Source organism: Tamandua tetradactyla, chromosome 17 (genome assembly GCF_023851605.1).
Source record: "Tamandua tetradactyla isolate mTamTet1 chromosome 17, mTamTet1.pri, whole genome shotgun sequence".
Classification (NCBI taxonomy): Eukaryota; Metazoa; Chordata; class Mammalia; order Pilosa; family Myrmecophagidae; genus Tamandua; species Tamandua tetradactyla.
The window spans coordinates 15,312,352-15,339,265 of NC_135343.1; the positions used below are offsets into that span (position 1 = coordinate 15,312,352).

Genomic DNA, 26,914 nt, shown 5'->3' on the forward strand with positions numbered 1-26,914 from the left:
GAGGTTACCTTCACTCAAGAAAGGCTGATGTCATCTGGAATAACCCTATCAGCTGTGAAGGCACGTAGCTGGCATCTGTTGGGAACTTTGGTGTCTGGACACCTCTGTCAGCTGGGAAGGCACATGGCAATGTCTGCCGGCTCTCTCTCCAGGCCTCTCATTTCACAAGGCTTCCCCAGGGTGGGGGTTTAACTTTCTTCATCTCCAAAGGACTCTGGCTAGGTGGATTCTGAAGCTTTTTCCAAAATGATTCCCTCTTAAAGGACTCCAGTAAGCAGTCCCACCCTGAATGAGTGGAGACACGTCTCCATGGCAACCACTTAATCCAAAGGTCCCCCCCCTCTATTGGGTGGGTCACACCTCCATGGAAACAACTTAATCAGAAAGATCCCACCCAACATCATTTAATGAGGATTAAAGAACATGGCTTTTCTGGGGTACACAACAGTTTCAAACTAGCACAGTACATAACATTGAGTTATTATATGAAATAATCAACTTTATTGTTACCATTTTATGGATTAAGTAAGTGATACTTACTATGTGCCAGACATTCTTCTAAGTGTTTTATATTATATATATAGAAACTCTTAATTCTCACAACAACTCTATGAGGTTAGATGCTGAGATTATCTGTATTTACAGAGGAGGAACCTTGGGCACGGAGAAGTTATTTAGCTTGTCTGAGTTTGCACCAAAATGTAACTAATAGAGCCAAGATTTGAGTTCAGGTATTCTGCTTTTAGAGACTGAATGCTTAGCCTTTACCTTGTATGGCCTCTCCAATCTACCACATTCTTTCCTTTCTCTGATATACCTACCCACTCATGAAAGTATGTGACATATAAATCCATCTCTGCTTGGGGCAAGTATCATGTGTATTCGGATGTGTGTTATGTGTGTAATAATAACAATTTACATAACAGTAAATATTTTTCAAAGCATCTTCTAAGTTCCAACTCAAATACTGCATTCCAGAGACCAGTCTGATCCCATCTATAATCTTTGGCTTTTTGTTCTGAGCAGTCTGCCACAGAGCTTCTCCCTAATCGTTCCCCAGACCTTCCCCCCAAATGGCTGTAGGCCCAATGCTGAGGATTCTTAAGAGAATACTAATTTGATCCTTCAAATCTTTGCCAGGAATTCTGGCCAGCTTCTCTTTTTTGCAACAGTTCTGATTCTTAGTTCTGTTCTATTAGCACTGGCTATAAGCAGCTCATTCTAGGTACCAACATGTAGTTTCTAAGCCTTTACTACACACGTAAGTTTGTTTAAATCCCACAGCAACCCTGTGAGGTAACTATCATCATCTCCAATTTAAAGATGTTAACACTAAGGCTAAGAGTATTTGAGTATTATGCCCAATATCACACTGCTAATAAATAACAGAGCTTACATTAAACCCTAGGTCTTTTAAAGTTTTTTGTGTTGCAGTTAATAGGGTACCTGGTACATAGAAGTCACTATTATTAACAACACAAGCAGCGGCAGCACAGCATCACTGGTTAAGTATATATTTTAATTTCCTAGGTTGCTGAAAGCAAATACCATTAAACGGAGTGGCTTAAGTAATAGGAATCTGTTTGCTCCTGATTAGAGTCTGGAAAAATGTCCAAGCCAAGTTATCATCAAGGTCATACTTTCTTCCCAAAGACCAGCTGTCGACAATCCTTAGCTCTTCTGTTTCATGGCAAGGCACATGGCGGTGCCTGCTTGGCCCTCCTTCTTGTCCAGGTTTCCTCAATTTCAGCTTCTTACTTCCATTGCACGTGCACACACTCTCTCCCTCTGCTGCTCTGTCGTGCTCTCTCTCTCTCTTTCTCCCTCCCTCCTTCTTCTTTTCTTTTATAAAAGACTCCAGTAATAAGACCAAGACTCATCCTGAACGAGGTGGGTTATACCCCAAGTGAAGCAGCCACATAAAAGATATCCTACCTATAATGAATTCACACCACAGGAATGAACCAACTCCCCAAACTTGCCTTTCTGGGGTATACACAGCTCCAAACTACCATAGCATAAAAGGAAATTACTTAAAGAAATATAATTACAGATTATCGGAGATGTCTTTCTGAATTGCTTTGGGGAAAATGTGATATTACATATGTGTTTTTATAATTAAAGATGGATTTCAATTCTATATACCTTATAATTTTTGGAGATGGAGTAGAAGAATACATGGGATTAAAAAAAACTATTTATTTTTACAGCTTTTTTTTTTTACCATCACAATTTCCAGGTAACTTACAATATTGAAGCCTGTGAAGAAAAAAAGCCTTATTGAAGTCTTAGGCAAGTGCTTCTGTAAGTGGGAGAGGCGGTCTTTAGAGGAATTTAAGGAATGATGTTGGAAATATTTCTAATATGCCAAATATAAACTCTTCAGAAATGTGAGGGTTAAATAGTTTTCCTACTTTACAGTATTACTAGTAATTTGTCTGAGTCAGGAAAAGAAAAGGAAAGTTTCTTTTTAAGTTGAAGTGAAAGGTTCATTACTAAGGGTTAGATTTTCAGTGAAGAGGAAAAGGTGAAGAATATGAAGTTTCCCTTCTGGCATGAGCACAGCCCACATAACTTAATGCTGCCTTCACCTGATGAGTGCCGTCCTCTGAGATTTCCTGCCGCATTGCCTTCCTTCTGTGCGTGTGATTTCCCTGAGGCAGTGTCAGAGGCTCTCCGAGGAAGGAGGCGTTCCTGGACAACACATCATATGCTTTCACACAGCAGCGATTACCCTGTTTAGATTATACATATATGCCTCTTTAGTTACTCTCTATTGCCTTGCCTAATATTTCAAAACACCTAATGGAAATTATACATATACTAATGAGATTTTTCAGGCTAATTTAAATGTCATTTTCTGGCTGTTGATTAAAGATATTATTTAATACTGCAAAATAAATTTTAAAATTTTGGTGGTAGAGTTTTTCATGGGGGTCTATAAGGAAAAATCAGGAGAGAGATATTTGATGGGGAGTTTCTGTGCATTTCAGTTGAGTGTGAAGATCCTAAAGTATTCTACCTAAATTAACCAATCTGTTAGACAAGTTTATTTGTATAAAGTACTTGTAACAATAAGGTGATCGTGGAGTATTGTGTTTGGTGGTAGGATCCAAGCTCAGCAGCAGATTTCTCTCCGTATACTTGCTGCCGTGTTCACTCTTGTGAATAAGTGGTAGGTATCAGATATACTGCTTCATTTTGTCAGTGTACAAGTGGCCTGCTTATATAATACTTATTTTTGTCCAAAAGCTGATATAGGACAGCATATAATTGCAAATTAACCTCTCCCATCAGGAGGTGTTTCCCCTTCCCTTAAAATTAGGCTGTCCTGTAACTAGCTTTGACTAATAGAATGCTCTGTATCAGCTTCCACCTGCTCTCTCTTGCACTCACCCTGAATGGCCTACACGAAGGCACTCATACCTCATTTATGTTCTGGAAGCATTTGTGTTGAATTTATATTATTTTTCCTTAAATATTCAGTAGAATTCACTAATGAGGCCAGCTTTTCCTAAAGTTGCCATTTGTGGGAATATTTTTAATGGCAGATGCTTTTCTTTCATACATATGCATATTAAGCAAAGATTTCTTCTTAAGTGAGTGTTGGTGTTTTGTGTCTTCCAAAGAGCACATCTATTTCTTTCAAATTGTCCAATTTATTGCATAAAGTTGTTCAAAACGTTCCCTTATCATAATGACTGAGTTCATTTGCCATCTTGGCTAGGTTATAGTGTCCAGTTGTTTAGTCAAGCAAGCATTGGACTGATTTTTACATGAGGATTTTTAGTAGATTTGAATCCTTAGTCAGTTGATTGCATCTGTGGCTGATTACATCTCTAATCAACAAAGGAGCGTGCCTTCAGCAATGTTAAAACTGTCATCCTATCAGTTGAAGGCCTTAAAGGGGGAACTGATGATTTCCACAGTCAGAAGGAACAATTTCTAGCTCTACCTCAACCAGTTTCTGCTGGGTAAATCATCAAAACCTTCATTGGAGTTCCCACCTTGTGGTGTGCCCTATGGATTTCAGACTTGCCAATCCCCATGGTCATGTAAGTCAATTCCTGTTGTAAATCTCATGATATTTACATACGTATATATCTGCATCAGTTCTTTCTGTCTAGAGGACTCTGATTAATACATATGTTATCCCTTTGGTGACAGAGGAATCTGTAGTGTATATCCTGTTTTTTTATTATTAATATTGATAATTTTTCTTTTCTTTCGTTTTTGACTTATCAGTCAGTTTAGAGACTTATCAGTTATATTGAAAAGAAACAGCTTTGAGCTCATTTATATTCTCTATTTTTATATTTTCAATTTCATTGCTTTCTTCTCTTATCTTTATTACTTCATTATTTCTGTTGACTTTGCATTTAATTTGCTCTTATTTTTCTAGTTTCTTATGGTGTATATTGGTTTGTTAAAGCTGCCAAAAGGCAATGTACCAGAAATGGAATGGCTTTTAAAAATGGAATTTATTAAATTGCATGTTTACAGTTTTAAGGCCATGAAAATGTCCTAATTTAAGGCATCCAGAGAAATATACCTTGGCTCAAGAAAAGCTGATGGGTCCAGAAAACTTGTCAGCTGGGAAGGCACATGGTGACATCTGCTAGCTTTCTCTCCAGGCCTCTCATTTCAAAGCACTTCCTCAGGGGTGTTTTCTTCTGCATCCCAATGGTCTCTGGCTATGTGGGCTCTGAAGCTTTTTCCAAAATGGTTACCTCTTAAAAGGCTCTAGTAAACAACTCCACCTAGAATGAGTGGTGTGAAGGTTAGGTTCTGGTGTCAAATTAGCCAAATGATTATGCCCAGTTGTCTGGTCAGGAACAATGGCCTGACTGTTGCTGCAAAGATGTTTCGTGGCTGGTTGGTAAACTGGAAGGCTGGTTGTCATGGTCAGGTTCATGTGTCAACTTGGCCAATTGGTGGTACCTGTTTGTCTGGTTGGGCAAGTGCTGGCCTGTCTGTTGCTATGAGGACATTTCATAGAATTAAATCATGATCACGTCGCTGCATCCACAGCTGATTCCATGCGTAATCAGCCAAGGGGAGTGTCCTCTGCAATGAGTTCTGCTTAATCTGATCCCTGGAAGCCTTTTAAGAAGGATTCAGAAGAGATAGGCTCTCTTCCTGCTTCAGCCAGCGGGCTTCTCCTGTAAATTTCACCCAGGCCCTCCATTGGAATCGTCAGCTTCACAGTCTGCCCCACAGATTTTGGACTGTACATTCCCACAGTTATGTGAGACACTTTTATAAATTTTATATTTATGAATATTTCCTGTTGATTCTGTTTCTCTAGAGAACCCTAACTAATACACTGGTGTATTAAGTAAATAGTCCATTATTGCATCTGTGGCTGATTATATCTGCAAAACTAACTAAGACCCTTCATCAGAGCCACCAGCTTCACAGCCTGCCATACAGATTTTGGACTCTTATATTCCCATGGTTGTGTGAGACACCTTTATAAATATCATATTTGACAGATCTCTTCTGTTTCTCTAGAGAACCCTGACTAACACAGCTGGAGACCATTCTCCATGGAAACCACGTAATCAGAAGATCCCTCCTATAATTGGGTGGTCGCATCTCCATGGAAATAACTTAATCAAAAAGATCCCAACCAAGAATATTGAAGGAAGATTAAAGAACATGGTTTTTCTGGGGTACACAACAGTTTCAAACTGGCATATGGTGAAAATTTAGATTACTGGTTTGAGAGCTTTATTCATTTTTCTTTAAGTATTCAATGCTATAAATTTCTCTCTAAGTACTACTTTAGTTGCATCCTACACATTTTTGTTTACTTTCGTTTCATAAAATTTCTTAAATGAAATTTTACTGCGATATAGTCACACACCGAATAATCCATCCAAAGTATACAATCAATGACTCAGAGTATCACCATATTAGTTGTGCATCCATCACCACAATCAATTTTAAAACATTTTCATTATTCCAAGAAAAAAATGAAAATATCACATCCCTCTTATCCCTCATATTATTTATCTACTTTTTGTCTTTATTTTATTACTCATCTGCCATATATTGGATAAAGGGAGTATCAGTCACAAGGTTTTCATAATCAGTCACGCAATGAAAACTATCTAGACTACTGGATTACAGTCCAACAGTTTTAGGTATTTTCTTCTAACTTTTCTAATACAATAGAAACTAAAAAGGAATATCTATGTAATGCATAAGAATAACCTTCAGAATTACCTTTCAATTCTATTTGAAATCTCACAGCTACTGAAACTTTGTTTTTGTTTCATTTTTTTCCCCCCACTTTAGTCAAGAAGTCATTCCCAATTACATGATGCAAGGGCCAGGCTCATCCCTGGGTGTCATGTTCCATGTTGCCAGGGAGACTCAAAACCCCTGGGAGTCATGTTCCAGGTAGAGGGGGTAGAATAGTGAGTTCATTTGCAGAGTTGGCTGAGAAAGAGAGGCCACATCTGAGCAACAAAAGAGGTTCTAAGGGGTTCTAACTCTTAGACTTAATTAGATGTAGGTTTAGTTTCTTCTTTGCAGGAATAAGTTTCATAAGGGCAGGCCCCAAGATCAAGGGCTTAACTTATTAAATTAGGAGGCCCCAATGCTTGCAAGAATATCAGGAGTTCCCGAGGTGGGGAAGTTTAATATTTCCACATTTTTGTAGTCCCTCAAGGTACCTTTATAAAAACTTTGCTGTTTTCTGTTCAAAATACTCTGGGATGTATCGGGGTATTATATTAACCTGTAAAGAATAACAAGATTTCATTCTCTATTTTAGGTTCCATGTTAATATGTTGTTTAAATAAACTGACCATACAGGTTAAATGAGATAGTGTGCTACAGAAAATATAAATTTTGTACCAAATAAACATCTCTTCCTTTGGTCTCTCATAGAAGTTGAAATTTTAAATTATCATCCATTATCCTGTATTCTGATTTACCTTAGTCCTAACAAAGTACATTTCATATCCCTAATTGTAGTTTGATCTCTTTTTCAGCTTCTTTAAACAGTTGCTGTATGGAGTAATGCTGACTTTCAGAGCTACAGAACTCTTAACTCTGAGTCTCAGGTATCACACAGATACACAGAGTTCCAGGGAACGACCAGGTTATACAAAGAGCTCAGCAATCCTGAATTTAGAAATCACAGTTAAAACTCAGGTAAACAAAGTATTTGCAAAGTCCCCTTTGGGGAATGGTGAGAAAGGGGGGAAAATTCAACTTCCCGAAGTTGATTCTTGATATTCTCACAAGCAATGCAGACAACCAAAGCTATAGGCTGAGCCCCCAATCTTGGGGTTTGTTCATATGAAACTTAACCCCACAAAGGGTAGGTCAAGCCTACTTAAAATTAGGCCTAAGAGTCACCCCCACAAGAACCTCTTTTGTTGCTCAGATTTGGCCTCTCTCTCCAGCCAACACAACAAGCAAACTCACCGCCCTCCCCCTGTCTACGTGGGACATGACTCCCAGGGGTGTGGACCTTCCTGGCAACATGGGACAGAAATCCTAGAATGAGCTGAGACTCAGCATCAAGGAATTGAGAAAACCTCGACCAAAAGGGGGAAGAGAGAAATGAGACAAAATAAAGTGTCAATGGCTGAGAGATTCCAAACAGAGTTGAGAGATTATCCTGGAGGTTATTCTTATGCATCAAATAGATATCACCTTGTTAGTTAAGATGTAATGGAGAGGCTGGAGGGAACTGCCTGAAAATGTAGAGCTGTGTTCCAGTAGCCATGTTTCTTGAAGATGATTGTGTAATGATACAGCTTTCACAGTGTGACTGTGTGGTTGTGAAAACCTTGTGTCTGATGCTCCTTTTATCTACCTTAACAACAGATGAATAAAACATATGGAATAAAAATGAATATTGGGGGAACAAATGTTAAAATAAATTTAGATTGAAGTGCTGGTGGTCGGTGGGGGGGGTATGGTATGTATGAATCTTTTTCTGTTGTGTTTTTATTTCTTTTTCTGAATAGATGCAAATGTTCCAAGAAGTGATCATAATGATAAATATGCAACTGTGTGATGATATTGTGAATTACTGATTATATATGTAGAATGGAATGATCAAAAGTTAAGAATGTTTGCATTTGGTAGTTTTTGGTATATTTTTAAAAAAATTTTAAATTAAAAAAAAAAGAAAACCTCAGGTATAGATATGACTTACATAAGTGCTTACAAGCTAGGAACTTTCTGCTATTTATGTCCTACTTTCAATTCTTCCTAGTATAAACCTAATAATGGGGTAGGATCCTATGGCAACCTTATACTTAGCCTCCTGTTGAACTACCACACTGCCCTTCAGAGGGACTGCAACATTTTACTTTCCTATGAACAGTGAATAGGTACCTCTCTCTCTCTCTCCACATCTTCTCCAGCACTTGTATCTTTCTGTTTATTTTTTTGAGCAGTTTTATTCACACACCATACAATCCATCCCAAGTAAGCAATCAGTGGCTCCTGGTATATGTATTCACCACCAAAATCTATATGAGAACATTTCCATTTCTTCCACAAAGAAAGAAGAGGAAAGCAATGAAAGAATTAAAAAAAAAAAAAAAAGTAAAAAGAAACAGCAACAAGAATCCCACAGCCCTCCCTTATATCCCCGTCTTATTGACATTTAGCTTTGGTATGTTGCCCTTGCTATAATTAATGGAAGCATATTACAGTGTTACTGTTAATTATGACCCTAGTTTGAATTGATTGTATTTTTTTTCCATATACCACCCCACTTTCAATACCTTGCCACGTTGACATTCATTTGTTCTCTCTCATGTAAAAATTTCTTATATTTGTAAATTTAATCACCATTGTCCATTCTAGATTTTGCTAAGTTATATAGTTCCAATTTTTATCCTCTGTCTTTCCTTTTGGTGTCATACATGCCCCTAGCCTTCCTCGTTCAACAATACTCACACCCAGCTTGTTCATTATACTTTACAGTCAATCCTGTTCAATATTCTGTACTCCATCAGCATCAAATGCCCAATCTCTACCCTCTTTCTATCTCCTGTACTGATAATCTTCATTTCAATAGTCTTTTCCAAACCTCTCTTTCCTGTCTTTTCCTATGTCTGTAGTGTTCCCTTTAGTATTTCTTGTAGAGCAGGTCTCTTGTTCACAGACTCGCTCAGTATGTTTGTCTGAAAAATATTTTAAACACTCTTTCATTTCTGATGGACAGTTTTGGTGGCTATGGAATTATTAGTTGGCAGTTTTTTCTTTTTCAGTATCTCAAATATATCATCCCACTGCCTTCTCACCTCCATGGTTTCTGCTGAGAAATTCGCACATAGTCCTATTAAGCTTCCCTTGTATGTGATGGGTCTCTTTTATCTTGCTGCTTTCAGAATTCTCTCTTTGTCTTTGACATTTGACAATCTGATTAGTAAGTGTGTTGGAGTAGGTCTATTCAGATCTCTTCTGTTTGGGGTACATTTTATTTCTTGGATCTGTAATTTTATATCTTTCGTAAGAGTTGGGAAATTTTCAGTGATTATTTCCTCCATTTTCTTTCTGCCCCCTTTCCCTTCTCTTCTCTTTCTGGGACACCCATAAAACAGATATTCGCGTGCTTCATGTTGTCACTCAGTTCCCTGAGATACTACCCCTATTTTCCCATTCTTTTCTCTATCAATTCTTTTATGTAAAGTATTTCAGATGTTCTGTCCTCTAGTTCACTAATCATTTCTTCTGCCTCTTCAAATCTACTGTTGTGTGTCTGCATTGTGTTTTCATCTCTTTTATTGTCCCTTTCATTCCCATAAGTTCTGCCATTTTTTCCCAAGATTTTGAGTTCTTCTCTATGGTCACACAGTGTCTTCTTTTTATCTTCCACCACTTTTGCCATATTTTCCTTTACCTCATTGGTTTGATTTAGAAGATTTGTTTGAACATCTTTAATTAGTTATTTTAACTCTTGTATCACATATGAAATGTTAGTTTGTTCCTTTGAGTGGGTCATATATTCATTCTTCCTAGTATGACTTGTGATTTTTTGCTAATGTCTAGGCATCTCATGTCCTTGATTAGTTTATTCTGGAGGTCATTTTCTCTCTTTTTCCTAGAGTTTTCTTGTTAGTTGGCTTTGTTTTCCATCTGTTCTTTGACATTCATTTCAATTTATTCTAGTTCTCTAGCATAGCTTTTGTTTAACTGATCAAAATTTTTCAGCTCTCTTGTGCTGGGCCCTGATTGCTGCACCCCTCCCCCCTTTTTCTTGGGGGAAAATCTGCCCTTTAAGGAATTATCTCCTTCACTTGACTAGTTATTTTGTCTCTCAGACATCCCTTAATTCTACCCTTGCCTGGGACAGTGCTTGGAATTAAAAATGCCTGAGACTTTTTTTAATAAGTTGCTAAAAAGTTTAAAAACAAATCTTTTACTGAGCTTTTCTCATTCTCCTTAATTTTCCAATCAAGAGCCAGATTTGGTACCTGGCTCTGTGTCCCTTTTTGGGAGGCACAACCTCTCTTCCAGTATTCTAAGCTCAGCAAACTCTAAAAACCTCAGGGTGGGGGTTCTTGTTAGCCCCACTCCTCTATGCCACAAGAGACCTTAGGATTCCTTTTGTGCTCAGAGCTTGTATTGAGCAGTCCACATTTGTTAATCATGTCCACAGTTGGAGCTTGCTTGCTCTTCTTGTCTTGTTCCTAGTAGAAACTGCTTCCTTTTCCCCACAGGGAAGTGTCTCCAGAACAGTCCATCATGCCAGTGGGGGAGGGTTGCCAGCCTCCACAGTTTGGTAGATTTTATTTACAGTTCTGTGTTGTGATCTCAGCCCTTTCACCTATTCTAGACTAGTGTATGATGTGTGTCCTGTCATGGAAGTCCCCCAAGCAGTTGTTCCAGACAGTTCCTGACCATTTGCTAGCTGCCATAGAGGACTAACTAAATTCCACACCTCCCTGCACTGCCATCTTACCCCATTTCCTCATTAAATTTTAAAATATTTAAAATTTCCCTTGTTATTTCCTCTTTGACTTATGCATTATTTAGAAATCTGTTGTTCAATTTCCAAATATTTGGGTATTTTTCAGTTATATTTCTTACTGATTTCTAGTTTAATTCTTGCAAGTTTATCTTGAGTGGAAATTCAGTTCCTTTTTCTCTCTCCCTTTTCATTCCCTTTGCCCATTTCATTAATCCCCATCCCTCTTTTTTCAGCCCTACTTGTTAGCAGTTTGGACTTACTTTCCCACACCTCCAGCCACAGGGGAGAACCATGTCTTATACTGGTAGCTTGGGGCACCTGCCTTCTGTTGTTCCTAGGAATACCACAAATTCAGGCATTGTGACAGTAGGTGGCTTGACTTAATTACTATTGAAAATCTGTATATAGTCCTTCTGCTATACTAACTATCCAGTTTCATGTAAGATGTAATCTTAGGTAGTAATTTGCAGCAGCTTATTTCTTCTTCCTGTCATAAACTGCAGAGTCCACTTTCACCTTCTTGTTTCAAATCGTGATCCTGTGGTTTTCCACTTCACTTGAAGCTCTTTTTATTCCTGTTGCCCATATCAGCCAAATTCCTGGCAGTATCTGCCTGCCCTTGGACTTGATGCCCAGCAGACCTGTGAATTCAGCCCTTCTCTGACTCTTTAATTTTCCATTTTCAATCTTTAATTTTTTAATATTACCTTTTGTAAATGGATTTTGTAAAATTCATTTGCTATATATTTTGGACAGGAGTACCACAAAGTATGAACTTATAGAACCACCCTGTCCAAAAATCTATACCGTATCTTCCCATTTAACTTTATTTCTGCTATCTATGTTCATTTTTTTCTTCTTTTCTTTTCTCTTAATGAGAAAATTGGTCCTGTTTCTTTCTAAAAATGACTCCTCTCGCCTTTGCTCTTTATCTTATTCCCTCCTACTTCCTGCAGGATATGCCCACCATTATCCCACACTTCTTTTCATATCTTAAATCTACCCTTTACCCCTCTCTCCTTGCCTTTTGCCTGTAATATGTTTGTCTCCCATACCTTTTACTTAAGCTTACCTTCATGCTAATGTCCTGTTTCCTTTTTCCCTAGCCATGAAGTTTTTTGAAGTAGTAGAATTTCCCATTCTCTATTGGTATGTAATAAACATCCCACAATAAGAGGCTTAAATGCAAATGATTTATTATTTCTCTGATTATGAGGTTCAGAGCTGAATTGTTCTGTTCTGTTTGGTGTTACCTGGTGTAACTCAGCTGCATTCAGCAGGCCTGGGCTGAGCTGAAAGGTCCAAGAAAGCTTCACTGGCATGTCTGGCACCTTGGTTTCCCTCAAATATGGTCTCTCTCTCTCTTCACATGCTGTCTCATCATTTTAGTAGTATACTACGTGTTTTTTTATAGCATGGTAGCATGCTATAAGTTAAAACCTCAGGTATCTTACAGGCTAGACCCCCAAATGGCACTTTATCACTTCTGCTGCATTCTGTGAGTCAAGACATGTCTCACACTATCCCAGATTCAAGGGGTGGGGAAATGGACACCACTTCTTAATGTGAGGAGCAGCATGTGCCTAAAGGGCAGGGAGCCGTTGATGGTGGCCATCTTCGGTGGCTGTCTACCCCTAGCAGTTACTCTAATTCACTCAGACTCTTGCATTTCTAGTTTATGATATTGATTCTCCACATGGCAGCTGATCTCACAAAGGCCACTAATGACCTCCTGATTAGCAGTGGCATCATCCCAGTTGTCATCTAGTTAGATGCTTATATCAGCATTTGGGTCTTTTTTCAATTCACTCATACCCTCTCTAATTCCACATATAGGAATATTCCTCTTAATTTTCTAACCAGCCCTGCTGAATGTGCGGAATTACATTTGATTGACATTCGGCTACTGTTTCAAATCTAAGGCTCTAACATCTTCATCTCTATCACTCTTCTCCCCCATTTCTCTCTTCCTTTTTTCAATTCCATAAAACTTCCCCTGGCTCCTCATCATGCTTGATACAGTATGTTTTCTCCATTATCCCAATACCAAGATAAAGATAATACTTTAGTAAATATCCTTCCATAAATAGACATTTTTTTTTAACAAAAATGAGGTTAAAATATAAATTACTGTTTTGCAGACCTTTCCCCCAATATGTCATTTATATATATTATTATATCACACATCATTTACGTGTATCTTTCAATATGTTATTTACATCTTATGTATATTTTTAAAACATTTTAATAAAGAAATTTTCCAACATATAGAAGTAAGCAGAATATTATAATGGGCCCCCATGTACCTGGCTTTAACAATTGCCCATTCAGGGCCAATATTGTTTCTTCTATACCCTGACTCACTTCTCCCCTCCTATGTTATATTAAAGCAAATCTCATATATCATATAATTTCACCTATCCAGGTATATTTTTAGTGACTGTATAGTATCTAACTGTGTGGATATACTGTGATTTATATATTTAGACAGTCTCCTGTTTTGTATATTTGTGGCTTTTCTTTTTATCAATCCAATTATAACATTACCACCACTACCACCATATCTTTAATTAATGAAATACCAACAGCTTTTACACCTCACTTTTACATGTTAAAATTATTTTCCTCACAACATCTTGTGAAGTAGGCCGAGTGTGTTATCTCCATTTTTATACACAGAGACCAATGTCAAAACGTTGGTAAGCAGTAGAATAGGAACTAGAACCCAGACCTTTTGAGTCGTTTATTTTAAACTAAGCCATGCTAGATGAAATAAAGTTATTCATAAAAACAATACATGCATGTGGTAGAAATATGCTGCTTCAGAGATTTCTATCAAGCTTCTGTTCTTAATTCAGCAAACAGATTCAAAAGACATTCATTAAACAACTATTATTAGATACTATGCTTGACACTATCCTGTTTAATCTTCACATCAACGCTGTGAGATAAGTGTTGTCATTATCATTTTACAGGTAAAGAATGGATTCTCAGAGAAGTTAAATGACTTGCCCTTTGTAACAGCAAATAGTGAATCTGGATTCAAATTTAGATCTGCCTCCAATTTAGTGCTCTTTCCAAATTTCCTTACATTACTATTTCAAAGACTACTCCCATTTTTATTGAAAAAGCAAAAAATGATTTCTGAACCCGTACTTTCAATAAACTTGTATTCAAAGACATACACATACAGAGAAACAATTATTATGTCCAGCGAATTAAGCCTACTTATAACCTTGCATTCGAAGTCCTGTTAAATGCCACACTTGTGTGTGTACGTGTTATGCTTTTTATAATGAAAATGAGCATTTTTTTCTAGGTTACTGCTTGCTAAATAATTCCAGAAGCTACTAAGGCTTCTAGAATTTTGCTGAGTTATCAGAATACTGGTATGTGCAAGATATGGTGCTATGGAGGATATACAGAGGGTACTCACAAATGAATTCTGTTTTCAAGCAATTTACAATGTCATTTGGAAAATAGTACAAAATAGAAAATATAAGGCCATTAGAGCAGAAAAAAAGTTATTTGATTGGTTAAATATGGCCATGGTAAAAATAATGATACTGTCTTTCATATGCTGGGTTCTTTCCAGTTAACAGACTACTCTGACATTTCCTTCAATAATTCATAATATAAAAGTACCAACTGTATGCACTCTATTTGGTGTATAATGGTGAATCAAACAGACAAGGTTCCTGCCATCACTGCTATCATTAGAAACCAAACATTTCAGAAATAGCTGACAAGATTTCCTCTTAAGAAACTATTTAGGGCAGGCAATGGTGGCTCACTGGCAGAGTTCTCGCCTGCCATGACAGAGATCTGGGTTCGATTGTTGGAGCCTGCCCATGTGAAAAAAAAAAGAAGCTATTTAGTGTTTTTTTCACTAGCAAAATTTTACACAATAGCAAACTTTTTGTGGATTTTTGTTTCTCCTACCAACCCTAACAATATTCAAAAGCCTCTACGAGTGCCAAAAACCCCTGAAAATATAATCCAGTTAGTTACATTATAGAGGTGACAACTGTCAGCACATTGCCATTTGTGGAAGAATGTGATGTTGGTGTGTGTTTCCCAGTGGGCTTTTTTAGTTTAAGGAATATCCTAGACAGGAAAGATGCTTGCCCAACTGCCACTACATAGTGTCATGGTCTATAACAATAAAAACTCAGTAATACTTTTAGACAACAATACTTGCTTATTGAATATTTAAAATATTTCCACAGAAATTAAATGTGACCTGAGGTCCAGAGAATGCACTTGGGAAATAGCTATTTATTAGAGTCTAGATCCCTGAAGAAAACTGCCTTTTCAGATAAAAAAAGAAAAAAAAAAAAAACATCTAGTGGACAGGCAATTATGTGGTGCCATATGTGGTGACAACTGAGAGTTCTAGGCCTTCACTATCTAATAGCATCACATATGTAATTTTAAATATTCTAATAGCCATATTACTAAAATGAAAAAGAAACAGGTGAAATTAATGTTAATAGTATAATTTATTTAATGCAGTGTATCCAAAATATCATTTCACCATACAGTCAATATAAAAAAATTTCTGAGATATTTTCCTTATTTTGTAGTCTTTGAAAATATATATGCATTATTGAATGAAGTATGTATTTTTCATTTCACCATATTTTAATTTGGACTAGCCACATTTCAGGTGCTCTGTAGCCACTTGCTACTAGCACAATTCTATTATTATTCCCTACCCCTCAGTCATTTACAGAACCATTTGGAGGTGAGAAAACCAGTGTGTCATTGAAATGATGTCCAAATGCTCTGAGCCGGTACACGCCATACATCATTACTTCCATTTGGGGGGGAGACAATCCATTAAAAGTAATGGCCATATCTGAACAGCAGCCTTCTACTACTTGTTGAGGGTTAACAGGCACTGCCTCGTGAATAAGCTGTCTAATTGGTTTTGTATTAAATACATCTCTTCCTTGCGAATCCTCTGCGTTTTCTGCAAGAACTCCCGCGTATTTCAGGCAGACTGCCAGCTGCTTATCTTCAGATAATTTCCAAATCACACTTTGATCTACACAATTTCCAGAGTCATTGAGGAGGCTGTTAAGTCTCCTCATTGACTCTATACTTAAGACAATCCCTCCTTCCACAGCCACGAACTCGAGGTCTCCAGATTTCATCGTGTGGCCCAGATAGAAAGGTTGTGACGCGTCCCTTTTAAACAAAAAATACTTTAAATTTTCAATGACAGCGAAAGTAGTGGGGCGTGCAAGAAAGAACCAACTGTAGTTGTCGCCATAATTTTTAAAGACATGTTTATACGTATCCCTCATTTGTGTCCACGGATCATTTGTTTCTGTATTGAACGAATTATCAGTTTTAGTACCGTAGAGCTCTGCTTTGTCACAGTGTTTGGTCCAAGTCTCTTTCAGTACAGCCCAGTAATGCTCATGTTTGGATTCTCCAAAGATGATACAGTAAACGCGGATACTTTTACGAAGCTGCAAGCGCTGAAATTCTGAAATTTTTAAGAAATCTTCTCTGTTAGGTGCTAGAAGATGATGGTGCTCGTGATCTTGAGATCTGCCTCTGTGGCGAACGGTAATTTGGCCAAACATAGTGATCAAAACACAGGAAATGCTCCCGAACAGCACACCCTTAACAAACGACCCCCATCTAGGGGAATCCATTCTCCCAGGCGTTGAGACCTCTCTGTGCGTCAAACGCAGCACGCAGCGTCGGATCGGGTCGCTCTTGCACTCCAGATAGGGCCGCTCTAGCTTCTGGAGGCCACTCCTCGGTGGTGTAGAGAAGTAGGCGGGGCTGGGACCCGGAGAGTACGCGTGCGCGAGCCCGTGCGCGAGCCCGTGCGCGAGCCCGTGCGCGAGCCCGTGCGCGAGCCCGTGCGCGAGCCCGTGCTGCGAGAGTTGGAGGGTGCACTCCAAGTGCTGGACTTGCCAAATACCAAACAATGAAAGCGAAAATGAGCATAGATTGCATCTGAAGTGTCCAGATTTCAGCATATTTTAACGGAGGATATGAGAAAGCTGAGAAAAAAAAGGAATTTGAAATTGAGTTTTACGTTATGGTTTGTGTTATTTACTGCCTGGTACACATATCATGTATGTTAATTCTCATTGGGTCCTTTATAGGGCTTTCATTTCTTTTATTTATAATATTCATTTTAGTACTTTGCTTTAAATCTCTGAACTTTTTGTTTTCTACAGAAATTTTTTTAAATTGCCTGTTTTTTTTTCAATGTTCTGTGTCCTGCACTTTTGTAGATATTTGCGTGTTTAATCAAAGAATCTCTTCTGTACTCTTTGCATCATCTCTGGGACTCAAGCGAATAAATCACTTCCCTGACATCTTTACACTTTTTTGATAAATATCAACTCTGACGTGTGAGGTCTTCCTTTTCTTTCAATTTATCATTCTTAATATATGTCGACCAGTCATTTCCAATTTACTATCTGTTTTAGTTTCCTAGGCTGCTTGAGTAAATACCGCGAAATGGGTCCAAGTTAATTTAGACAGTGGGGATTTATCAGCTTAAAAGCAAGGCATCAAAGCGATGCTTTCTCCTTGAACGCTGTGGCATTCTGGGGATGGCTGCTGGTGAACCTTGGTCATTAGTTTTCATATGACAAGGCACATGGCAAGGTCTCTTCATCTCTCCCTTTTCTTCCAGGTTCTTCTAAGTTTTCAGGCTTTGTTGCTGTTTGTGGTTATCTCTCTCTTTAAAGAGTCTAAATTTCATTCTCTTATAAAGGACTCCAGTAATGGGATTAAGACCCATCCTGCTTTACTTCTTAATTGAAGTAACCTCATCAACAGGTCCAATTTACCATGGGTTCACACCCACAAGAATGGATTAAATTTAAGAACTTTTTCTGGGGTATATATAGCTTCAAACCGTTACACTCTCCAATGAAGAAACTTCTAGTGATGAATACTCATGTGGTATATATTTCATTGTATGCAAAGTATTAAACCCTTGACATTTTGTTTGATCCATTTTTGAATATGAAAAGAACATTCAGTACGCTAATTGCATTAATACATATCCAGTGGAATATGTTTGAATATATTTAAAGAAATTTATGATGTTGTGAGATTTTTAAGTCTCTTTCCAAAAGGGGAATATGAATTTTAATATTTTCCCACTCACCTTACAGATGCAGCAGCTTGAGAGACAAGTTATTGATGCTGAACGTCAAGCGGAAAAAGCTTTCCAACAGGTAGAGTATAATTTTAGTTATTTTTTTCTGCCTCTACCAATATAAAGATTGTTTTCCCTGAAATAGGAGGATAGTTCTCAGTTTTCCTGTACATCATATGATTTTGACTTGATCCATAGAGAAAATGGAGAATCTTACCCTGTTTTTCCCATTTTTTCCCAATGACAGCTCCACTACTTTCGCTCTCATTGAAAATTTAAAGTATTTTTTCTTTAAAAGGGACGCGTCACAACCTTTCTATCTGGGCCACACGATGAAATCTGGAGACCTGTTTTTCCCATTTATAAATTTTAAAGAGGAAAAAATGACTTTCATTAGAAAGTTTCATCTTCTAAAAATAAAATATGTCCTGTTGTTAATCCTAACCAAAATAAAATTTTCTATATAAACATGTTCACAGCAGCTTTATTTATTGTAATAAAGAGCTGGAAATAATATGAATGTCATATTATAGGGGAATGAATGAGTTAATTATATCCACTCTGTGAAATAATAAACAACCATTAAAAGTAATGATTACAAAGGGTATGTACTTACATGGAAAAATGCTTAGGGTTTTATTAGGAAAGAAATATACAAAATGTTGTATGCAATATGTTATTAGTTATGTGGGTGAAAGGCCAAACATAAGAATTAAAAGAAAAAAGACTGACGGAAAACATCTGAAAATTTTAGCTGAAATTTGTTTAAATTGTGCAATTAGGAATGATTGCAGTTTTAAAATAACTTTATAATTCACATATGATATAATTCACTTAAAGTGTGAAATTCTTGGTTTTTAGTATAGTCACAGCTATGTGCAATCATCACCACAGTAAATTTCAGATTATTTCATCGCTTTCAAAAGCAACCCTGTACCCTTTACGTATTGTCCCTCCCCCTTCTCAATCATGTGGTCTTTTGTGACTGACTTCTTCTTCTTAGTATAATGTTTTCAAGGTTCATCCATTTTATGACAAGCATTAGTCCTTCATTTATGTTTCTAATTTCTTTTTCTTTTTCTTTCTTTCTTTATTATTATTATTTTTTTTTTTGCATGGGCAGGCACTGCTATGTTTATTTTTATGGCAGAATAATATTCCATTGCATGGATAGGCCACATTTTGTCTATCCATTATCAGTTGATGGACATTGAGTTGTTCCTACCTTTTGGCTATTATAAATAATGCTGTGGTAAACATCCGCATTCAAGTTTTTGTATGAATATAGGTTTTCATTTCTCTTGGGTGTTTATTTACCTAGGAGTGGAATTGCTGGGTCATATTGTAACTCTGTGTTTAACTCTTTCAGGAACTTGCCACACTGTTTTCCAAAGTTGTCTAGTTTTACATTCTCACCAGCAGTGTCTGAGTGTTCGATTACTCCACATTGTTGTCAATGCTTATTATTATCTGACTTTTGTGATTCTAGCCATCCTTCTCGATATGAAGTGGTATCGCATTGTGAGATTTTCCCTGATGTCGAATGATGTTGAGCATCTTTTCATATGCTTGTTGGTCATTTATATGTCTTCTTTGGAGGAGGGTGTATTCAGATCCTTTGCCCATTTTTAATTGGGTTATTTGTCTTTTTATTGTTGCGACGTAAACATTCTTCATATAATCTGGATCCAAGTCCCTTAACAGGTATAGGATTTACAAATATTTTCTCCTATTCTGTGGGTTGTCTTTTCACTTTCTTGATGGTTTCCTTTGAAGAAAAAAAGTTTTCTATTTTGATACTCTATTTTTTCTTTTGTTACTTGTGCTTTTGGTGTCATAGCTAAGAAACTGGTGCTAAATCCAAGGTCATGAAGATTTACCCCAATGTTTTATTCTACATGTTTTATAGACTTAGCTCTTATTTTAGGTCTTTGATCCATTTGAGTTCATTTTTATATTTGGTGTGAGGTAGAGATCCAACCTCATTCTTGTCCATGTTACTATCCAGTTGTCCCAGCACCATTTGTTTAAAAGAGTGTTCCTTCCCATTGATGGTCTTGTCATCCTTGTGAAAATCAATTGGCTATAAATGTGTGGGTTTATTTCTAGACTTCCAATTCAGTCTGTCTATATACCAGTACCACGCTGTTTTTGTACTGTAGCTTTGTAGTAAGTTTTGAAAGTTGGAAGTGTGAGCCCTGCTACTTTATTCTTTTTTCAAGATCATTTTGGCTGTTTTGTGCCCCTTGTGGTTCCATATGAATTTGAGCAGAACTTTTCCACTTCTACAAAAACCAAAAAGGGCCATTAGAATTTTGATAAGGAGTGTACTGAGTCTGTAGGTGCTTAGGGAATATTGCTATCTTTATGTTTAAGTCTTATATTTAAATCTTCTAATCTCTGAATATGGGATATTTTTCCATTTATTTAGGTTTCCTTTCATTGCTTTTAGCAAATTTTTAAAGTTTTCTTTGTAGCAGTCTTTTAATTCCTTGTTTAAGTTTATTCCTTGGTATTTTATTCTTTGGGGTGCTATTGTAAATGTAATTGTTTTCTTAATTTCATTTTCTGATTGTTTATTGCAAGTATATAAAAATACATTTGATTTTTGCATGTTGATCTTATATACTGCTTCCTTGCTGAACTCGTTTATTAGTACTAAAAATTTTTCATAGATTCTGTGACTAGACATAATTTTACTTAAACGATTGTACCACTTTTATTTTTTAATGTTTGCAAACTCACTTAAGCCTTCTGGACCTTGCCAGGAGTAAAATGAGTGGTTTGGTTGGGCCTGTCCAGACCTAAGTTTTATCTGATGATTCTAAATCCATAGCTTCATATTTTTGGAAAAAATCTGTCAAATTCACTTGAGCTAAGAATTTCAAAAGGTTTAAACACAAAATTATTTCTTTCAAGAAGTTTATATTAAATTTATTATTCTAAGTTTGTCATGTTTTCTGCCTTTTACTTGGCGTACTACCAAATCTTAGTTCGTTTTCAGTTTTTGGTTCTTAAGAATAAAGCTACCGTGAACATTCTTGTACTTATTTTTGGGTGGATATATGTTCATATTTCAATTGAGTATATATCCAGGAGTGGAACTGCTGGGTCAGTGGGTAGGTAAATGTTTACTTTAGTACATGTTGCCAAACGGTTTTCCAAAGTGGACATAACAGGTGATATTCCCATTGTGTGAGATTCCAGTGGCTCCACATCCCTGCCAATACTTAGCATTGTTGGTGTTTTTTATTTTAGCCATTCTTACTAAGTTAATGTTGAAAAGAATGTTAATCTAAGTTCTCTTCATTGTCTTAGATTCTTTATATGAAAATTATGTGTACATCAAATATGCCATTTCCACGGTTTGAATATATCTTCATAAGAACTTATCTTTTGAGATCTAATAATGATCTCTGTCTAGAAACATAAAGATAAGGCACTCGAAACATTTTTTTCTTATTTTAGAATGTCCCAATGAGTCTACCAAGATAGGAGAAGATGAGTGTAAGATATAACCTGAGAGAAAACAAGCCCAAGGCAATTGTAGAAGATGCCTATAAAATTGTCAGCAAGGCAAATTTCAAGGTTAATTTAACACAGCTTTTCCCCAGGGTTCCTAGAATACCATTATTTCAATGTGTGTAAACACATAGACTTCAGGTCCATATTTCAGGTGAGCAATTTATTTCTTTTTTCTTTATTTTCTTCTTTGTTGTAGGTTATGGGGAGGTAGGTAATGACAGGGGATGGCCTGAGACCAAACGCTGGTCTTTCCTAGTGACATTCCTCATTACCTCTGTGCCCAGGGGTACCTCTCTATATCTCTCGGTCTCTTCTTTTTTTGGTCCTCATTTTTTTTCTTCTTTTTTAAATTGTGGTAACAAATATATAACTTAAAATCTGCCATTTTAACCACTTTTAAATGTACAATTCAGTGGGATTAATTATTTTTACTACGTTGAGCTCCCATCACCACTTTCTATTACTAAAACATTTTCATCACCCAAAACAGAAACCCTTTCACCATCAAACAATAACTCTCCATTCCACCAACCCCAGCCCCTGGTACCCTCTAACCTACTTTTTGTCTCTATGAATTTGCTTATTCTAGGTATTTCACATAAGTGGGTTCATAGAATATTTGTCCTTTTGTGTCTGGCTTATTTCACAAAGCATAATGTTTTCAAGGTTCATTCATGTTATAACATATATTAGTTCTTCATTCCTTGTATTTCTTTTTATGGTTGATTAGTAGTCCATTGTATATGCTACATTTTGTTTATTCCTTTATCTGTCGATGGACATTTGCATTATTTCAATCTTTTGACTGTAGCCCATTGGGGTACAAGTATCTGTTTGAAACCTGATTTTGTTTGTTTGAAACCTGATTTATCTGATTTTGGATATATACCTAGGAGTGGAATTTCTGGGCTATGTGGTAATTCTATGTTTAATTTTTGGAGGAATCGCCAAACTGTTTTTCATAGCGGCTGCACCATTTTACATCCCCACCAGCGATGTACAAGGGTTCCTGTTTCTTCTCGTCCTTACTCACACTTATTTTCCTTTTTTAAAAAATAGCTGTCCTAATGGTATGAAGTGGCATCTCATGGTTTTGATTTGCATTTCTCTAGTGGCTAATGATATTGAGCATCTTTTCATGTGATTATGGTATGTTCTTTGGAGAAACTTCTATTCAAGTTCTCTGCCCATTTTTTAATTGGATTGTCTTTTTGTTGAGTTTTAGGAGTTCTTTATATATTCTAGACATTAAACTCTTATCAGATACATTATCTGCAATTATTTATCCCATTCTGTGGTTGACTTTTCACTTTCTTGATAATGTCTTTTAATTCACAAAAGTTTTTTATTTTAATGAAGGCTATTTTATCGATTTTTTGTTGCTGTTGTTACTCATACTTTTGGTGTCAGAGCTAAAAATCCATTGTCTAACACAATGTCCTGAAGACTTTCCCCTACATTTTCTACTATCTTTTATGATTTCATCTCTTATGTTTAGTCCTTGTTCCATTTTGTGTTAATTTCTGTATCCAGTGTGATCTAGGAGTCCAATTTCATAATTTTGCTTGTCAACATCCAGTTTTCCCAGCACCATTTGTTGAAGAGACTGTTCTTTCCCATTGAGTGGACTTGGCACCCTTTTCAGAAATCAGTTGGCCATAGATGTGTGGCCTTATTTTTGAACTCTCAGTTTGATTCCTTTCTTTTTATACCATTGTTCTCATTACTATGGTTTGTAGTAAGTTTTGGAATTTGGGATTATGAGTTCTGCAACTTTGTTTTTTCTGTTTCAAGGTGGTTTTAGCTATTTGGAGCCTCTTGTCATTTCATGTGTATTTGATGATTGGTTTTTTTTGTCTGTCTATTCTTCCCCTGTCTTTCCTTTCTCTTCCTTTCTCTCCCTTAACTAGAAAGGAGAAAAATAAGAAAGAGAGAATGATTTTGTTGTACATTTTTTTAATTTAAAATTCTTGATTCATGTATGTTGCAAATTTGTTGATCACTGAAAATTAAACTGTATTAATTATTTTATTTTTGATTTTAAATTAATGTTTTTCCTCTTATTTACTGGATCTTAAGAGAAAAAAGAATCCCCAGTCCCAATTTAAGGGAAGCAAACCGTGGCAGTGAGCAGCTGTCAGGGCCCAACCACTGATCTTGATAAGTTTAGTAGAGAAGTTGTCCTTTTTGATGATTCAGGTGTAAAAATGTTTTAATTCCATGTGCTCCACTTTTAAACAAAAAGATACCGTGATTGGAGACTTCCTGGAAGATGGCGGCTTAGTAAGACGCGCGGATCTTAGTTTCTTCTCCAGGACACCTACTAGGGGAGTAGAAACGATACAGAAAGCGCCCAAAGCCACAACAGAGATAAAAAAGACAGTGTACCCCATCCTGGAACGGCTGGCTGGCTGAGAGAAGCAGCTCGGGTGAGATCGCCGAGGCGCGCGGGCCTTACCGGGCAGGGTGGCAAGCGGCCGGAGTTACTCCCTTCCCCCTTCCCGGGCCGGCTGGGAGAATTGGAGAGGTGGTCCCCTGAAACCAAGGCGACTGGCGCCCACACCACGCGCAGCCCCCGGACCAACTGAGAGAATTGGATCGGAAACCCCCAGGCCGCGGAGAACGGTGACCCCGTGACTCCCGGGGAACGTGCACTCTCTCGGGCGGGCCGCTGCCGCTGGCGCCCTCCCGCCATGCTTGTTGCCCAGGGCCGACTAGGAAATTCGGACGGGCTCTTTCCCTGGCTGCGGCGACCAGCAACCCTCCCTGCGTTCAGACCCCGGGCCGGCTCAAGCCGCTTCGGCTAGCGAACCCCCAGGACGGCGAGAGTTTTCCAAAGTTTAAGGTCCCACAGCACCTTTTACTGGTGGGACCCGCAGACAAACGTGTGCCACGAGCGCCACCTACTGGGCAGGATAAGAAAAACAGAACCCAGAGATTTCACAGAAAAATATTACAACCTTGCTGGGTCCAACACCAAGAGAAATCTGAATAAATGCCCAGACGCCAGCAGCAGAAGATAACTGTCCACGCTCAAAAGATTGAGAATATGGCTCAGTCAAAGGAACAAACCAATAGCTCAAATGAGACACAAGAGCTGAGACAACTAATGCTGAATATACGAACAGAAATGGAAAACCTCTTCAAAAATGAAATCGATAAATTGAGGGAGGACATGAAGAGGACATGGGCTGAACATAAAGAAGAAATAGAAAAACTGAAAAAACAAATCGCAGAACTTATGGAAGTGAAGGATAAAGTAGCAAACATAGAAAAAATAATGGATAGCTACAATGATAGATTTAAAGAGACAGAAGATAGAATTAGTGATTTGGAGGATGGAACATCTGAATTCCAAAAAGAAACAGAAACTATAGGGAAAAGAATGGAAAAATTTGAACAGGGTATCAGGGAACTCAAGGACAATATGAACCGCACAAATATACGTGTTGTGGGTGTCCCAGAAGGAGAAGAGAAGGGAAAAGGAGGAGAAAAACTAATGGAAGAAATTATCACTGAAAATTTCCCAACTCTTATGAAAGACCTAAAATTACAGATCCCAGAAGTGCAGCGCACCCCAAAGAGATTAGACCCAAATAGGCGTTCTCCAAGACACTTACTAGTTAGAATGTCAGAGGTCAAAGAGAAAGAGAAGATCTTGAAAGCAGCAAGAGAAAAACAATCCATTACATACAAGGGAAACCCAATAAGACTTTGTGTAGATTTCTCAGCAGAAACCATGGAAGCTAGAAGACAGTGAGATGATATATTTAAAATACTAAAAGAGAAAAACTGCCAACCAAGACTCCTATATCCAGCAAAATTATCCTTCAAAAATGAGGGAGAAATTAAAACATTCTCAGACAAAAAGTCACTGAAAGAATTTGTGACCAAGAGACCAGCTCTGCAAGAAATACTAAAGGGAGCACTAGAGTCAGATACAAAAAGACAGAAGAGAGAGATATGGAAAAGAGTGTAGAAAGAAGGAAAATCAGATATGATATATATAATACAAAAGGCAAAATGTTAGAGGAAAATATTATCCAAACAGTAATAACACTAAATGTCAATGGACTGAATTCCCCAATCAAAAGACATAGATTGGCAGAATGGATTAAAAAACAGGATCCTTCTATATGCTGTCTACAGGAAACACATCTTAGACCCAAAGATAAACATAGGTTGAAAGTGAAAGGTTGGGAAAAGATATTTCATGCAAATAACAACCAGAAAAGAGCAGGAGTGGCTATACTAATATCCAACAAATTAGACTTCAAATGTAAAACAGTTAAAAGAGACAAAGAAGGACACTATATACTAATAAAAGGAACAATTAAACAAGAAGACATAACAATCATAAATATTTACGCACCGAATCAGAATGCCCCAAAATACGTGAGGAATATACTGCAAACACTGAAAAGGGAAATAGACTCATATACCATAATAGTTGGAGACTTCAACTCACCACTCTCATCAAGGGACAGAACATCTAGACAGAGGATCAACAAAGAAATAGAGAATCTGAATATTACTATAAATGAACTAGACTTAATAGACATTTATAGGACATTACATCCCACAACAGCAGGATACACCTTTTTCTCAAGTGCTCATGGATCATTCTCAAAGATAGACCATATGCTGGGTCACAAAGCAAGTCTTAACAAATTTAAAAAGATTGAAATCTTACACAACACTTTCTCGGACCATAAAGGAATGATATTGGAAATCAATAATAGGCAGAGTGCCAGAAAATTCACAAATACGTGGAGGCTCAACAACACACTCCTAAACAACGACTGGGTCAAAGAAGAAATTGCAAGAGAAATTAGCAAATACCTCGAGGCGAATGAAAATGAAAACACAACATATCAAAACTTATGGGACGCAGCAAAGGCAGTGCTAAGAGGGAAATTTATTGCTCTAAATGCCTATATCAGAAAAGAAGAAAAGGCAAAAATTCAGGAATTAACTATCCATTTGGAAGAACTGGAGAAAGAACAGCAAGCTAACCCCAAAGCAAGCAAAAGGAAAGAAATAACAAAGATTAGAGCACAAATAAATGAAATTGAAAACATGAAAACAATAGAGAAAATCAATAAGGCCAGAAGTTGGTTCTATGAGAAAATCAATAAGATTGATGGGCCCTTAGCAAGATTGACAAAAAGAAGAAGAGAGAGGATGCAAACAAATAAGATCAGAAATGGAAGAGGAGACATAACTACTGACCTCACAGAAATAAAGGAGGTAATAACAGGATACTATGAACAACTTTACGCTAATAAATACAACAA

The 26,914-nt window shown here is 37.2% G+C and overlaps 2 protein-coding genes across 5 annotated transcripts in view; one reads left to right on the plus strand and one right to left on the minus strand.

Annotated features, from left to right (window-relative positions):
* PLEKHH2 (pleckstrin homology, MyTH4 and FERM domain containing H2) overlaps positions 1-26,914 on the plus strand; it is a 129,635-nt gene that overhangs the window by 14,512 nt on the left and 88,209 nt on the right. For 2 of the 4 annotated variants that reach the window (XM_077134105.1, XM_077134108.1), the window contains exons 2-3: positions 7,005-7,167; positions 18,109-18,171. In XM_077134105.1, the coding sequence (XP_076990220.1) occupies positions 7,033-7,167; positions 18,109-18,171 (198 nt within the window). In that variant the 5' untranslated portion in view covers positions 7,005-7,032. The remainder of the gene's footprint in view (positions 1-7,004; positions 7,168-18,108; positions 18,172-26,914) is intronic. The other 2 variants (XM_077134106.1, XM_077134107.1) reach the window with 1 other exon arrangement.
* C1GALT1C1L (C1GALT1 specific chaperone 1 like) lies at positions 15,435-16,710 on the minus strand. Its single transcript, XM_077134113.1, has one exon. The coding sequence runs from the start codon at positions 16,618-16,620 to the stop codon at positions 15,673-15,675; it is 948 nt and encodes a 315-aa protein (XP_076990228.1). The 5' UTR covers positions 16,621-16,710; the 3' UTR covers positions 15,435-15,672.

Coding starts and splice junctions, on each gene's coding strand:
- C1GALT1C1L (XM_077134113.1), bottom strand. CDS start 16,620: ATGGATTCCCCTAGATGGGGGTCGTTTGTTAAGGGTGTGCTGTTCGGG.